General features: G+C 39.8%; 1 protein-coding gene across 1 annotated transcript; it reads left to right on the top strand.

Annotated features, from left to right (window-relative positions):
• The first annotated feature begins 8,972 nt into the window (after positions 1–8,972).
• LOC110912791 (protein NRT1/ PTR FAMILY 5.10) lies at positions 8,973–11,845 on the top strand. The gene is made up of 4 exons (XM_022157604.2): positions 8,973–9,229; positions 9,298–9,515; positions 9,866–10,380; positions 10,675–11,845. Exons 1-4 carry the CDS (start codon positions 9,085–9,087, stop codon positions 11,489–11,491), a joined length of 1,695 nt encoding a protein of 564 aa, XP_022013296.1. The 5' UTR covers positions 8,973–9,084; the 3' UTR covers positions 11,492–11,845.
• The last annotated feature ends 3,228 nt before the right edge of the window (positions 11,846–15,073 follow it).

Here is a 15,073-nt window from a genome sequence, read left to right as displayed (position 1 = left end):
ACTTGAGTGGCGAGGGGGTGCTAAAGTGAAAGTCCCCTCCTCGTGTGGACATCCGCGCGCCTGTTCTCCTACGCCTTGGTGGATCTGGAGGTGCTTGATGAACTGGTGGCGGTGGAGGCGGTGGCGTGACTGCCACGAAACGCGAATCCTCGGAGGGATCCTGCTGCTGCTGCTGTTGCTGCTCATGAGGCGACGAATGGCGAGAGGGTGTAAAGTACCATTCACACTGGTTGAATCTTGCTTGGTAACTGTCTGGACCCTGATAGGGTGTTCCATGGAAGGATGATCCATCAGAGATCTCGATAGGATGGTTTGGGGTACCTCTTGCAGGCTCGACGGGATCCGTGTCCTCGTCCATGTCCATTGCATTGTCTTCCGAGAAATGGTCCTCTGGTCCTAGAGGGTTAAAACCTACTGGTTCTTGGACAAAGTTTGCCGGGTTGAACCGGCCCTGAAATACAGGAGTGGGGTCGCCGAAGGAATGGTGCGAAAGGGATCGCTGGAGAGGTATATACGAAGGCTGTGGGTTATCGGGCTCGTTTTCCGAGTGCAGCCCAAAGGAATGACGGTAAGAGGGTGTTGAACTGTGAGAGGTAGACCGTCTTGCGGGCTCAAAAAGGTTCCTCCTGTTCCTCTGAGGATCGACACTCATTGTAGTGGAAGGAGCTCGCAGGTAAGAAGGTCCGGCCTCGTGATCGTTGTGGGTAGTGAATGGCCCTTTGCCTCTTCCTCCTTTTCTGATCATCGGTAGCATATTTCCTAATTTCCCAATTTAAATAAATAACAACAACAAAGGACAAACTAAAGCAACAATTTGAGATCGTCCTAAGTTCTTGTATAGACTCGATTATGTGCAATTGTGTCATTGAGATTAAACACAAAAGGCTAGTGTTTAATTTACTCAACCTGGCTCTGATACCAACCTGTCACACCCCGATATTCACACGTTTCACCGGTGGGCCCGGTGGGGGAGTATCGTGACGTAGTTGGTAACATTACAGTCAAACAACACAATATTTAAATGCACAGCAGAAGCAAAAGATAGATATATTTCAATCGAATATAATTTGTAATATCAAGTATGTCACACCCCTCCAAAGCCCCACCCCGCCTTGGAGGCGTGACATGCCCAGGATCATAGCCACCAATCATATTGAACAACGTATTTAAGTAAATAAAACCAACCACAATACAATTGGTGTCAAAACATAGTTTGAGTTTACAGCGGAAGCAAAACATAAGTTTAATATAAGTTTTCCCCACAGCGACCACGCCTCCCAGTGCAAGCTCCTTTAAGCTAGGGACCTAACGACCTGCAAGGCATGTAACAACGAGTCAACAACAAAGTTGAGTGTATTCACGGTTGGTTCAATGGCTTACTAGCCCGTATCGCGGTCTCCCAGACATGTGTGCGAAGGATACTAAACCGCGGCCCTACAGGCATGTGTGCGAAGATTAGTGGAGGGGCATCCTACCTCTGGAGGATGGCCGTGCCTTGTAGAAAGTTCGTGAACTCACCTTTGCTTTTGCTTTGCTTGGTTTGCCTATCTTCTTTGATTGTGAGGGTATGGGATAGAGTTTAGCCTACTGATAAGCCTAATAATCTAATGCACACGAAATTAGGTAAGTAACCAATATAGCATTTACGACAATTCACGAGATTAAACCCTCACAACGATTAACAAAGTGCAATACTTAACAATTCAGCGGATTCACAACGAATAACAGAGCATAGTCCGAATTCGAACAGCACTCAAATATTCAAGTCGAATCACGACGAATCAATAAAGTATCAGCTCAATTTGAGCAGCACTTAATCATACGTTGGATAGTTTCAATCGATCAGACGTTGTATCGTAATAGCGATCGAATTAATACCCTGAATCGTAGCAGCACTTAGTGATTGTGTGTGTTATTGAACTGTTCTAGCTATAACTCGACGTCAATTTGAAGTTTGAGCGTCGTTGTAATTTCCTCAGGCAAGTCCCAAGGCCTGCTATTTATACACGAATTTGCTCCTGCTTACGGACCGTATGCCATATCCCTTACGGTCCGTAAGGGACACCTCGGGACTAGCCTAGCTGAGTCAATAGTTTTGACCAATTAGATTTCTACAACGAGTTATGTGGATAATCATCAAGTAGGAAATACCCCCCCTGAGTTTTAGGGGCCCTGATCCTAATTCTGATTGTTCTGGAAATCTTAGAGTTTCTGCAGAATCACTTGGGTTTCTCAGTTAGGGTTTCCTTAATAGCTAATTAACATAATAAATAGGACTTTTAGTGAGAGTTGCTACATTCTCCCCTCCTTATAGAAATCTCTTCCTCGAGATTTACTCGAGTAAGTAAGGATACTAGTACTAATCTTTTATGCTTGAAAAACTTAACCTTTCTGTCTTCTATCTAAAGTGGTTTTTCAACTAATCCTTAAATTTTTCATTCACTTATATGTCTTGAAGAGGTATTATCAGCTATTCGTCAGATAGATATTTCTTAAAGTTGGATACATGAAATACTTAGGGAAGACTTAACCTTAGCTGTAACACTTAAAAGGAATATTACAGAATGCAGGAAAGTATTGAGTCTTGCACTTGGAGCGAAGCATCGTTGCGGATTACTGTACAGGTTATAGTCCGGTTTTATCAAAAAAAAACTTTTCCCTTTTTAAAACCAAGTTCACTATAACCAATGGCTCTGATACCACTCTGTCACACCCCTCCAAAGCCCCACCCCGTCTTGGAGGCGTGACATGCCCAGGATCATTGCCACCAATCATATTGAACAACGTATTTAAGTAAATAAAACCAACCACAATATAATTGGTGTCAAAACATAGTTTGAGTTTACAGCGAAAGCAAAACATAAGTTTAATATAAGTTTTCCCCACAACGACCACGCCTCCCAGTGCAAGCTCCTTTAAGCTAGGGACCTAACGACCTGCAAGGCATGTAACAACGAGTCAACAACAAAGTTGAGTGAATTCACAGTTGGTTCACTGGCTTACTAGCCCGTATCGCGGTCTCCCAAACATGTGTGCGAAGGATACTACATCACGGCCCTACAGGCATGTGTGCGAAGATTAGTGGAGGGGCATCCTACCTCTGGAGGATGGCCGTGCCTTGTAGAAAGTTCGTGAACTCACCTTTGCTTTTGCTTTGCTTGGTTTGCCTATCTTCTTTGATTGTGAGGGTATGGGATAGAGTTTAGCCTACTGATAAGCCTAATAATCTAATGCACACGAAATTAGGTAAGTAACCAATACAACATTTACGACAATTCACGAGATTAAACCCTCACAACGATTAACAAAGTGCAATACTTAACAATTCAGCGGATTCACAACGAATAACAGAGCATAGTCCGAATTCGAACAACACTCAAATATTCAAGTCGAAATCACGACGAATCAATAAAGTATCAGCTCAATTTGAGCAGCACTTAATCATACGTTGGATAGTTTCAATCGATCGGACGTTGTATCGTAATAGCGATCGAATTAATACCCTGAATCGTAGCAGCACTTAGTGATAGTGTGTGTTATTGAACTGTTCTAGCTATAACTCGACGTCAATTTGAAGTTTGAGCGTCGTTGTAATTTCCTCAGGCAAGTCCCAAGGCCTGCTATTTATACACGAATTTGCTCCTGCTTACGGACCGTATGCCTTATCCCTTACGGTCCGTAAGGGACACCTAAAATTCTTTGGCTTGCCCTCCACGGGACTAGCCTTGATGAGTCAACAGTTTTGACCAATTAGATTTCTACAACGAGTTATGTGGATAATCATCAAGTAGGAAATACCCCCTCTGAGTTTTAGGGGCCCTGATCCTAATTCTGATTGTTCTGAAAATCTTAGGGTTTCTGCAGAATCACTTGGGTTTCTTAATTTGGGTTTCCAATTAGACTAATTAAAATAATAAATAGGACTTTTAGTGAGAGTTGCTACAAAGTATCACAAACAGTTGAAAAATAATCCACAGGGGGATCAAAAATAAATAGGAAATATTGTTCAACAGTTGACATCCAAGCTTGCGAGACTTATTGTGGACGCTAGGAGAAAGCCAGCCTAGTTCGCATAGTACCTGCACTTAACCTTTTTGGGAAAATACGTCAGTTTACACTGGTAAATACATTCAACCGACACTTTTTGAAAAAGGTTTAATAAAATTGATTTGAATGCACGTGGCACAAACTTTTATAACCTGGGATAATTATTTTAATATAATACTTGTAAACGAATTACATGTTTCTTATGCGTTCAGTAGCCCGATCCGTAGACCGGGTTAAAGATCAATAGACACACCACATTATTTATTTATTCATTTATGCACACACGGTGTACGCCTACACCCCGTGCTCAAGTCGTGGCCATCTCGTAAGATGATGCCAAGGATATCCTGGACATGGTCATTAACCCCCAAAGGCTTTAAGCAAACAAAACATTTTAAAACAAAGCATATCAATGATTTAACCTCTATTCGATTAAAGATTCAATGCTGGACCAAGCGGTATTTTATATACCGTACCCCAAGCCCGTATAGGGAAATAAGTTAAAAGTATTTACCTTTGCAAAGTATATTTCACAAACAGCAATTGCAAGTAGCTTTTACCGGGTCTCCTATTCTGGAACGAAGGTTTATAATAACCTATTAGAATCCTAACGGGTCTTTAATTAAGCCTAAACTTAGACCGGTTAGTTTTAACGAAAGATACGGTTCGAACGCACGAATAAACGAAGACCGGAATAGAATGTGATTTAGACCTGACAAGTTTGAAGACTTGTATAATATGGGTAATCCAACCACATTCTGGATTTTGAGATAAAAACGACAAGGTTTGACCCGTTTCGGCTAATTTATGTAAACTAGTTACATAAACCGAACCAAACGCGTAAATGGCGTAACGGGTAACCGTAAGAGTCCCAAACAGGTTTCCTAAGTCAATATGCTCTAAATATGTTGTGATATCAGTAGAATACCTTCCATTATGCCCAAAACGAGTTTAATCACAATATACGCCCCGTAGGGGTATTTTAGTCATTTTAAAGATTATAAAGCGATTTCCGGGTGAAACAGGAAATCTGAGTTTTCTGATCAGGTTATAAAGTTCAAAATACTTTATTTATTATTTAAATACAGTAGCAATTGGATTGGCGTCAAAATACTATGTAGAACTCATTTTATGTCCGAAAAGGGTATAACTGGTATTTACCGAATCAAGGTCATAACCTTAGGTTATGAGCAGGTTAAAAATAATTAAAAATCTCAAAATATTATATTACATCAGTGTGTAAAAGGTTTGGTGTCGAAATTTGGGTTTAGATAGGCTTTATGCTAAGTGCGCCGTTTAATTAACAAAAGTTTCTTAAGTGCGCTATTTAGCATAACTCCTATTCTAGACCTCTAACTGTTATGAAACTTTAGGGACATGCTTATAAATCAGTAACAAAGGTTTTTGCTCTCTCACACATTCCCAAAATTCTCGTTTTATGGATAAAAGGGCATTATGGTCAACTTTTAAGCATATAACGGAAATGTGCAAATGACTCGGACAAACAACGAACCAGTCATAGAGGGTCATACCATCATGTAACCTGGTCCTAAGGAAGTCCTAAGGCATTTCTAAACTCTACTAAAACGGGTCAGAACTGAAGTCAAAGCAAAAGTCAAAGTTTTGCGACTTTCTGTTCTGAACCGGGTCTAAATAGGAAATTGTCGGATCAAACAAGCTTAGACCAGTTATTATACTTATTATCAAGTTATATGAGTGATAAAATAGGTTACAAGCCTTCTACATTGTTAATTATATGCTAATTCGAAAATTAAACTTTTGTTGACTTTTTCTAAACATCTTTGACCCGACATTTGATCTAGATAGAGTGGGAATCAGAGGGTGCCCTTTTTAGGGTTTAATGCCCACATAATTACTAACTTATAACTACCTTTGATTCGATTAATCACTGGACCATTAACGATTAATCGTTAAGTCAACCGTTAATTACGACGGTTTGACTTTTAAGCTAAAACTAAGTAAAAACTCAACTAAGAATGGTCAAGCATACTTACAGAAGTCTAATGCACGATTAGGAAGGCTTAGGGAAGACACTTTTGATCCAGAAAGCTCCACAAATGCAGAAGGAAGGAATGAACACAATGTTGCAACAATGTGGCTTTATATAGTGTTCTTAATCCTTTGAGATCATGACAACTAGGTCTATCATTGATCCCAGATCATTTACAAGTGTTTCTTAGTGCCTAGGAACTGTTAGGGGTCGCCCATGTTGCTGAAAATATCTTACTAAGTCGGTTAAACGTTTATAACAGCCAACAGCCAAGCTGCTGTTGCTGGACACCCCTTACGGACTGTAAGGCAGGTCCTTTATGGTCCGTAAGCCTTTGCCAGAAAGCAAAAAAATTAACCTTTCATGCATTGAACAGGCAACTTGCATAGCATTATTTTGAGCCAGGAAAATGTCAGTATGAGGCCTTTTTACCCATGCTTGATCAGTTGTGTCTACCTATCTTGCAATATTATTGGGTTGAACAATGATAGTATTAAAAAACGAAGGTTTTATTGAGCATTATTTTCATAGGATCCATTCTTGCAAATTTGGACATCCATTATTATTAGTAATCACCGGATTAAAGGTATACTAGATGTTTATCAATCATGTTAGGGTCTTGGGATTTATAATGAAGTCGTTCAGAGGTATAAATTAACATGTCGACATGTTCAAAAATCCTGCCATACATCTTTAACTAAATCCGGGTTTATAATACTTTTGTCGTACGTGACATGTGTCGTTATTTTATTTGACGGAAAAATTTCGAGGTGTTACACAAATGAACTTCAATCAAACCTGGAGGAAATGGGTAAAAGGTATGCTAGCATCATCAAGAGCTTCGGTTCTTGTAAACGACTCACCTACGTGGGAGTTCCAATGCACAAAGGGGATCATGCAAGGTGATCCTCTCTCGCCATTCTTATTCGTAATAGCAATGGAGGCGGTATCGGTCATGATTAATAAAGCTAATTCTGTGGGTCTTGTTGACGGAATACATCTTCCTAACAACGACCCTCGATTATCTCATCTGTTATACGCCGATGATGCGCTACTTATTGGTCAATGGTCCCAATCTAGCTTGATGAATATCCTTAGATTATTTAGATGCTTTTACCTTGCTTCTGGACTAAAGATAAATTTTCACAAATCGAGCCTATATGGGTGTGGCATAAATCAAGAGGAATTGGAAGGAATGGCCGCAAAACTTGGGTGCAAATCAGGTTTTTTTCCATTACAATACCTTGGAATGAATGTGGGTGGAAACATGAATAGGGTAAATGGGTGGAAACCAGTTATTGACACCTTTGAGGCCCGCCTTGCCCTTTGGAAATCAGCGACTTTGTCCTTAGGGGGGCGGGTCACTTTGATAAAATCGTTTCTTGACAGTTTGCCAACACACTAATTTTCACTTTATAAGGCACCAAAAAAGGTTATCAAACAGCTAGAGGCCATTAGACGGATTTTTTTTTTGGGGTGGGAACGCTGAAAATAAAAAAAATAAATAAATTGGGTAGCTTGGAAGCGGGTATTGGCTCCTAAAGAATCGGGAGGCCTGGGGCTTGGTTCCCTAAGGAATACAATCCTGGCTCTACTCTCGAAATGGTAGTGGAAATCAAAATCTGAACAGGTTAGCTTGTGGTACCGGGTCATTGCCTCAATTCATTTAAATAAAAGAAGCTGGAGTTATATCCCCTACAAAACCACCTGTCCAGGGACTTGGGCCACAATTGCAAATCTAGATGCTGATTTTGCTGAGTTTAACATCTCTCTTGCATCCAAAATTGAAGCAACTTTGGGAAAAGGCAAAGACATTGGGTTCTGGTTAGATTGTTGGATTGGATGTGCGCCTCTAAGAGATTTATTTCCGGGTTTGTATTCGTTGGAGACGGTCAAAGACTGTTCGGTCTATGACTGTTATTCGAGGAATAACGGGGAAGTAACATGGCATTTGAGATGGATGCATGATCCAGAGGATGGGGATGAACCAACTGAACTGGTGGATGTTTGAACCTGTTGAAGCAAGCACATATAGAGGAGGCCAAGGATAGATGGATATGGAGTGATGACAAAAACGGAGAATACTCGGTCAGGGCAGCAAAAAGGTTGTTAAATTCCCCAAGTATTCCAAGCAGCTTTGTCTTGGATTGGAACAAATGGGTGCCATCAAAAATCAACATTTTTGCCTGGCGCGCGGAAATGGATCGTCTCTCGACACTCACGGCCTTATCCAGACGAAACATACAGGTTAACTCTATTAATTGTAAGTTTTGTAATGATGGAGATGAGACGATGGAACACCTGTTTACCTCATGTTTCGTAGAAACTAGAGTTTGGCAATGGGTGGCGTTGTGGTGTGGCATCCCGAGTATTTGGGCTTTCATAGTACGAGACCTGCTTGATTATCATAAACATGCAAGACTTAATCAGGTTAAAAGCAAAGTGGTACAAGCAATAGTTTACACGGCTTGTTGGGGAATCTGGAAGGCTCGTAACAAACTCATATTTTCAGCCAGGCCACTTCAATTAGAAGCCATAATTGAGGACATTAAGCCACTTCAATTTGTAATTATGTAGCTTGTTTTGGGGCCCGGTCTTCGGGTTGCCGTGTGTTTTAGTGAAGTTCTCCTTTCAAAAAAAAAAAAGGTACTAGTCTTTCATTTGGGTTAAAAATAGGTCAAAGATAGATGGAATAGAGTGGGAATCTTGGTGTAAACTCAACTTTATATAGTTGGACATTGTAGTCAGTTTATGTTTGGTGTATGTAATGGGTCGATTGCTAGCTACTTGTTAGTATCGACTGCTTGTGAGTTGAAATAAATTGATTTCGCTGTTAAAAAAAAAGGTTTTTTACAATATAACCCGAAACGCAGTTAAAAACGACAATATAACCCGAAAGATGTTTAAGTTACACATTTAAAAGATAAGGATAATGTTGAAATAGATTACGGATGAAGAGGCATACCAAATACCAATGCATGTCTACATCCCTGCACAGGTGACCGGACTACCATCGTGACGTTAACATGGATGACACCGGCACCAGAACACACTCCGCCGGAGTTCAATCTCCGCTGCTCAACAACATCGTCAACGGTACCGTTGACTACAAAGGTCGTCCAGTCCTCCGATCCAAATCCGGTTGCTGGCGATCCGCATATTTCATCATCGGTCGGTAATGTTAGAAAAAAAACAGACTAATAATTATTTTAGTATAAGTTTTTAATGTGTAAGTTCAGGTGTGGAAGTGGCAGAGAGATTTGCTTACTATGGAGTGGAATCAAACTTGATCATATACTTGACCGGACCTTTGGGTCAGTCAACGGCTACGGCTGCCGAGAATGTCAACACTTGGTCTGGAACGGCGTCGCTTCTTCCCCTTGTCGGTGCTTTCATTGCCGATGCTTTCCTCGGTCGATACCTAACTATTATTATTGCTTCTTTGCTCTATGTTCTGGTATGTAATCATCTTTTCATATTCACTTTTAAATTTGAATGAATCATCATCGATTGGATTAGAGCTTTTTTTTTTATAACCAATAGAATGTTGATAATTGCAAGTATGTTAGTATTCATTATATAAACTGACTAGATAGAATTTAATACATTTAGGACCATTTGGTTCGCGGAATTCTTTGGAACTGGAAATGAATTATGCCCCTGATTTTGGGCTAGCTCTGGCGGGTGGTAGAGGTTGGGGTTACTTGTGGGTTTGCGCAATATTTGCGGTTCTCAACATATTGGTTATGAAAAGAACGCGCTCTGATCAACAGATTAAGCAAATGATCACATATATATATTTAACAGGCACTTGCATTGCTGGCTTTTTCAACACTGATTCCATCCGACTGTACAAACTCCATTGATGGCGGCTCATCATGTTCACCTCAGCTCCAAGTTATCATATTTTTCATTTCTTTATATCTTGTGGCATTTGCCCAAGGCGGACACAAGCCCTGTGTGCAGGCTTTCGGGGCCGACCAGTTTGATGCAGATGATCCAGAAGAACTCAAATCCAAAAGCTCATTCTTCAACTGGTGGTATTTTGGATTGTGTGCAGGTCCTACAGTTGGGATCATTTTTCTTAGTTACATTCAAGAAAACCTCAGTTGGGGTCTTGGCTTTGGGATTCCTTGTATCATCATGGGTTTTGCGTTGATCATGTTCTTGTCTGGAACCATGAGTTATCGGTTTCGAGAGCAACCTCAGGAGAGAAGCGCTTTTATCCGAATCGGTAATGTGTTTGTTAAAGCAGCGCAAAATTGGCGAACTAGTTTTTCAAGTGTATCTCTTCAAGAACATCAACATCCTCATCAATTTAGGTGAATCTTTTATTAAAACGATTGTAAATCATTAACGTCTATGTTAAACGAGTTTATCATCTATCCTAGTTATTGTTATTATTTAATCTAACAACAACAACAACAACAACAACAACAACAACAACGTCTATGTTAACCGAGTTTATCATCTATCCTAGTTATTGTTATTATTTAATCTAACATTTATCTTTTGAGTTTTTTTTTTTGTTAAATTATTAATTTATATAGATAATTATTGATGTTTTATTATAATTTGTAACATATTCTTTCATGTTGAAAATGTGTTAATAACAGATTTCTCAACAAAGCTTTGATATCCTGCAATGAATCGAACGAAGATGAATCCGTTTGCAGCATCGATGAGGTGGAAGAAGCGAAGGCAGTTCTTAGACTAGTTCCAATATGGTTCAGCTGTTTAACTTACGCAACCGTATTATCTCAAACATCCACATTATTCACCAAACAAGGAGCCACCATGGACCGGTCAATCGGGTCAACCTTCGAACTTCCCGCTGCCTCACTACAATCCTTCCTCAGTCTCTCAGTTGTCATCCTCATTCCGATTTACGGCACCATTTTAGTTCCTGTTACCCGAACTGTTACAAACATACCTTCCGGCATAACTATGCTTCAAAGAATTGGAACCGGGATCTTCATATCGATTGTTTCAATGGTCGTTGCAGCGGTTGTTGAGTCAAAAAGACTCAAAACGGCTTGCGAGTATGGGTTAGTGGACAATCCGAATGCAACGATCCCAATGAAGATATGGTGGTTATTGCCTCAATATTTGTTGGCTGGTGATTCTGAGGTGTTTACAATGGTGGGTATGCAAGAATTCTTTTATGATCAAATGCCAAGTGACCTCAAGAGTGTCGGTTTAGCGCTTTATCTTAGTGTTATGGGAATCGGTAGCTTTCTGAGCAGTTTTCTTATCGCGATTGTTGAGAAAGCGACAGGCGGAGATGGTGATGATGGGTGGATATCTGATAACTTGAATCGCGGTCGTGTTGATTATTTTTACTACCTTCTTACTGGGATTAGTGCGGGGTCATTTGTGATCTATATATATGCGGCGAAATCGTATGTGTATAATCGAGCAAGAGCCTTGTGATGCTGGTGAATTGTGCAACAGGTGCAAGTGGATCATGAGATTGTGAAGATTTATTGTGAGTTGAAGGTCATAGATGATGCAAATGCTAATTTGTTGTTTTATTTGAGGTGTTATAATAGTCTTAACGAGGTCGTAGAATGTAGATAAGAAAATCAGGAAAGCACTATAGAGGCTTTGGTGTTGTTTGTTTTTTCAGATGTAAAATGTCTGCAGTCTGCGGACCACATTTGCAGACATCTCTAGGTCTGCGCGTGGTCTGCGCGACGCAGACATAAAAGGTCAGGAAGCTCTTCTTGGAAAAAAACAAACAGCCCCTTATTAAAGCTCAGAATATTGGCATGGTTCATCTTTTCATTTTATGACAGTAGTAAAATAGGTAGTTTTGACAACTAAGAGAGTTAGCAAAATTTGCAAAGAACAGGCCGAGCTGTAACTTGCGATTGACGCACTTATAGCGCGTTATGCTAAGCCTAATGATATTGGGAAAAAAAAAAGAAAAAAGAATAGCCTTAGATATATCAATGGTTTAAAACGGTTGTAAATTCTCTACTACTGTTGTAAAAAATCAACGTTTTTAATTATCGTTTATGGTTTACCGAATTTAATTTGAAACACAATGACTATGCTTAATGCTATTTACCAGTTGCGGCAGGGCTTCAAGCTAGTTCATCTATAACCATCAATTTAATTGATGTGAAATATATCTTTAGGTTGTGAAGTATGGGGCGCTATGCCCCTGCCACCTCAGCAAAAAAGACACAATAACGTCCATCCTCCCATACCACAGGCGCCATTAGGGGGTGCCATTGCCCATTGAGTGGATGTGAATGCAATGGCAAGCAATAGCGACATATATGTGTGTGAAGGAGGGGCGCTGTTAATGAGAAGGGGGTTTTATCCCATACCCTCGAAGTTAGAGGGGGAGGGGTATTGGTGACTTGGCGATGTCACAATGGAGCGTGTAAGGGGCTCCAACCATACCCTCCAGTCTTAGACCACACGGTGTGGGCATGGAAGTGCGGCGTTTATGCCCTTCCACGACCCACACACCACACCGACCCCCGCGTTGTTAATGGCGTTGTGGACGGGGCTTGAGCTTTCCCAACGGCGTTAATGATCAATGGGCGTTGACGTGGTGTGCTGTTATTAGACTTGCATATTAGTGTATGGTCAACTTCTATCGAACCTACCTTTTATGTTTCCATAACAACCGCTCCCTCCTTTATCCCAAACTCCACTTACACCTGAATCCGTACCGGAAACTCAACCTACACCACCCGAATCCTCTACGCGAAAAAAAAACGAAACCATAAAAAGAAAACCTAGGCCGAAAAGGAAAAAGCAAAAGAGGATCGTCGTGTACATCCGTGGACAAGCAAAGGTGAGTTGGTATTGATGAAAGCTTGGCTTTCGATTTCGGAGAATTCGGTTATGGGTATATTTTTATTATATTTATTGTAAAAAATACATTTTGTAACTATAATATATATTTTTAGTAGTTTTTTTTTTTTGTGATAGGTATAAACTAACATAGTGACGATTTTTGGAACCGAATTAATGACTTTTATCACAAAACTTTGGGACGAGATTTCTATCGGAAAAATGATAGTCTATCGTCTAAGTGGCATGAAATAAACACTGTCATGACCGCTTTCAACGGCCACTACAATAATCTAAAGAACAACCCAAAAAGTGGCGAAACGGACACCGACTTGTTGACGCATGCGATGTCCTTGTATTCGGAAGGCAAAAAATGGGTCACCTTTAAATTTATTCATTGTTGGCGCATTGCGAAAAACTCGCCAAAATGGGCACGGGTACCTTTGGCAGAACACTCGTCCTCCAAAAGGTCCAAAAGTTGTTCCTCCACCAGTCGTTCGGGTGCTCGTACCGACTTTGAGATCAACTTAAGCGACAATGATTTTGAAGCCAAACGGCCACCTGGAAGAGATAAGTAAAAAAAGTCGGCCCAAAAATCATCCACTACGAGTGATGAGAAAACCACCGCTTTGGCCGGCATCCAAGCACAAATCCACGTGTTCAACAACCTTCTTAGGAGACACTCAAAATAAAGGCTTTTAGCCTTTGCGAAGAAAAGCAAAAGAGATCGGATATGAAAATACTCGATATGAAGATCGATCACCTTGAAAGCGAAGAGCGGGAAACATACATGAAACTAAAAAAGGATATCATGGATAAATATCGTACCTTGTTTCGGTTATTTTGGATTATGTTTTTATGTTTCATTTTCTAAGTTTAAATTATGTAATCGGTTTTTTAGTAATGCAATATTTTTTATTTAAATGTTGTAATTGTTTTTATTATTGATAATTATTATATTAGTAATAATGCAATTTTTATAATAATTAATAGATTATATATAGTTATTAAGTAAAAACAATAATAAAAAATACATGCCACGTGTCGAATAACGCCTCTCTTCCACGCCCCCTCCCGCAACCCCTTTTTTTCCACCACGCCTCTATTTTGCGCACGCTGATGTGACACACTCATGTCGAATAACGCTCATTCTTCAACCCTCTCCTCACCGTATGGTCTTACTACAGGGATGCACTTAAGGATGCACAACGTGATTACATTAGCAGTTAGTACGTAAAACTGCAATTTACATTTGTGACAAAACTAATTGTATTTAGCTGGTAAGATATACCGTTAAACACTCAAGTTATATATAACATGATCAACTTTTTTCTCTAATTAAATTTTAGAAAAAAGAGAGATGTAGACTACATGTAGCCACTTTTCAACCGTTGGGCCTAAAGCAAGGTCAATACCGAATCATTGGACCAGACCCAGTCCCCAAAGACCCAATTTTTATAACTGATCGACAATGGATAATGGCGAATACATTTAAACGGACCACTTATTTATATTGGTAAAGGCCTAAATGGTCCATTTTGAAATATTTACTCACGTATATATGGGCTGTATACAGGACCCTATTATGAACTATGGTTGTTCGTTCGTTTAATTTTAACCAAACAAACAAATAAACACAAACAATGATAATTTTGTTTATGTTCGTTAGTTAAGAAAATGAACAAAGGGGATAAATATGGTCTTCTCCTTCATTTATTAGTCACTTGCCCAAGGCTTGGTTCTACGATACTGGTGATGAGTTAATGCATGATAGGACAATCTCAGGGCCGGCCCAGAGGGGGTGCGGGGTGGGCCACCGCTCAGGGCCCAAACCCTCTTGGGGCCTGATTTTTTTTTAAAGTGATATATATTAATTGTGTATATCTATACTTTGTTTCAACTTAATAAAAAAGTTGGAAACTTGCTCGGGTGGTCTCTGTTTCCAAGTTAAAATAGTTGCGTGATGATGGCTGAAGTTCGATTCCCCCCTCCAAAGCTTTTTAGCCTAATTTATTGCTATTATCTATCATTTTTTCCATTTAGTTTTTCATTTTTTTTCCCTCTCAAGGCTTTTCAGCCTAATTTATTTCTTCTATCTTTTATTTTCTTTCCCATTTAATTTTTCCTGTTTTTTAATCATTTTTCCATTGTCTTTCAATTCTAAATTTTGTTTTTCATTTTAAAACTGAAATCTTATATTAT

The sequence above is a fragment of the Helianthus annuus genome, chromosome 2 (genome assembly GCF_002127325.2).
Source record: "Helianthus annuus cultivar XRQ/B chromosome 2, HanXRQr2.0-SUNRISE, whole genome shotgun sequence".
Lineage (NCBI taxonomy): Eukaryota > Viridiplantae > Streptophyta > Magnoliopsida > Asterales > Asteraceae > Helianthus > Helianthus annuus.
The sequence above is the reverse complement of the archived record's forward strand: the minus strand, read 5'-3'. Positions and strand labels throughout refer to the sequence as shown.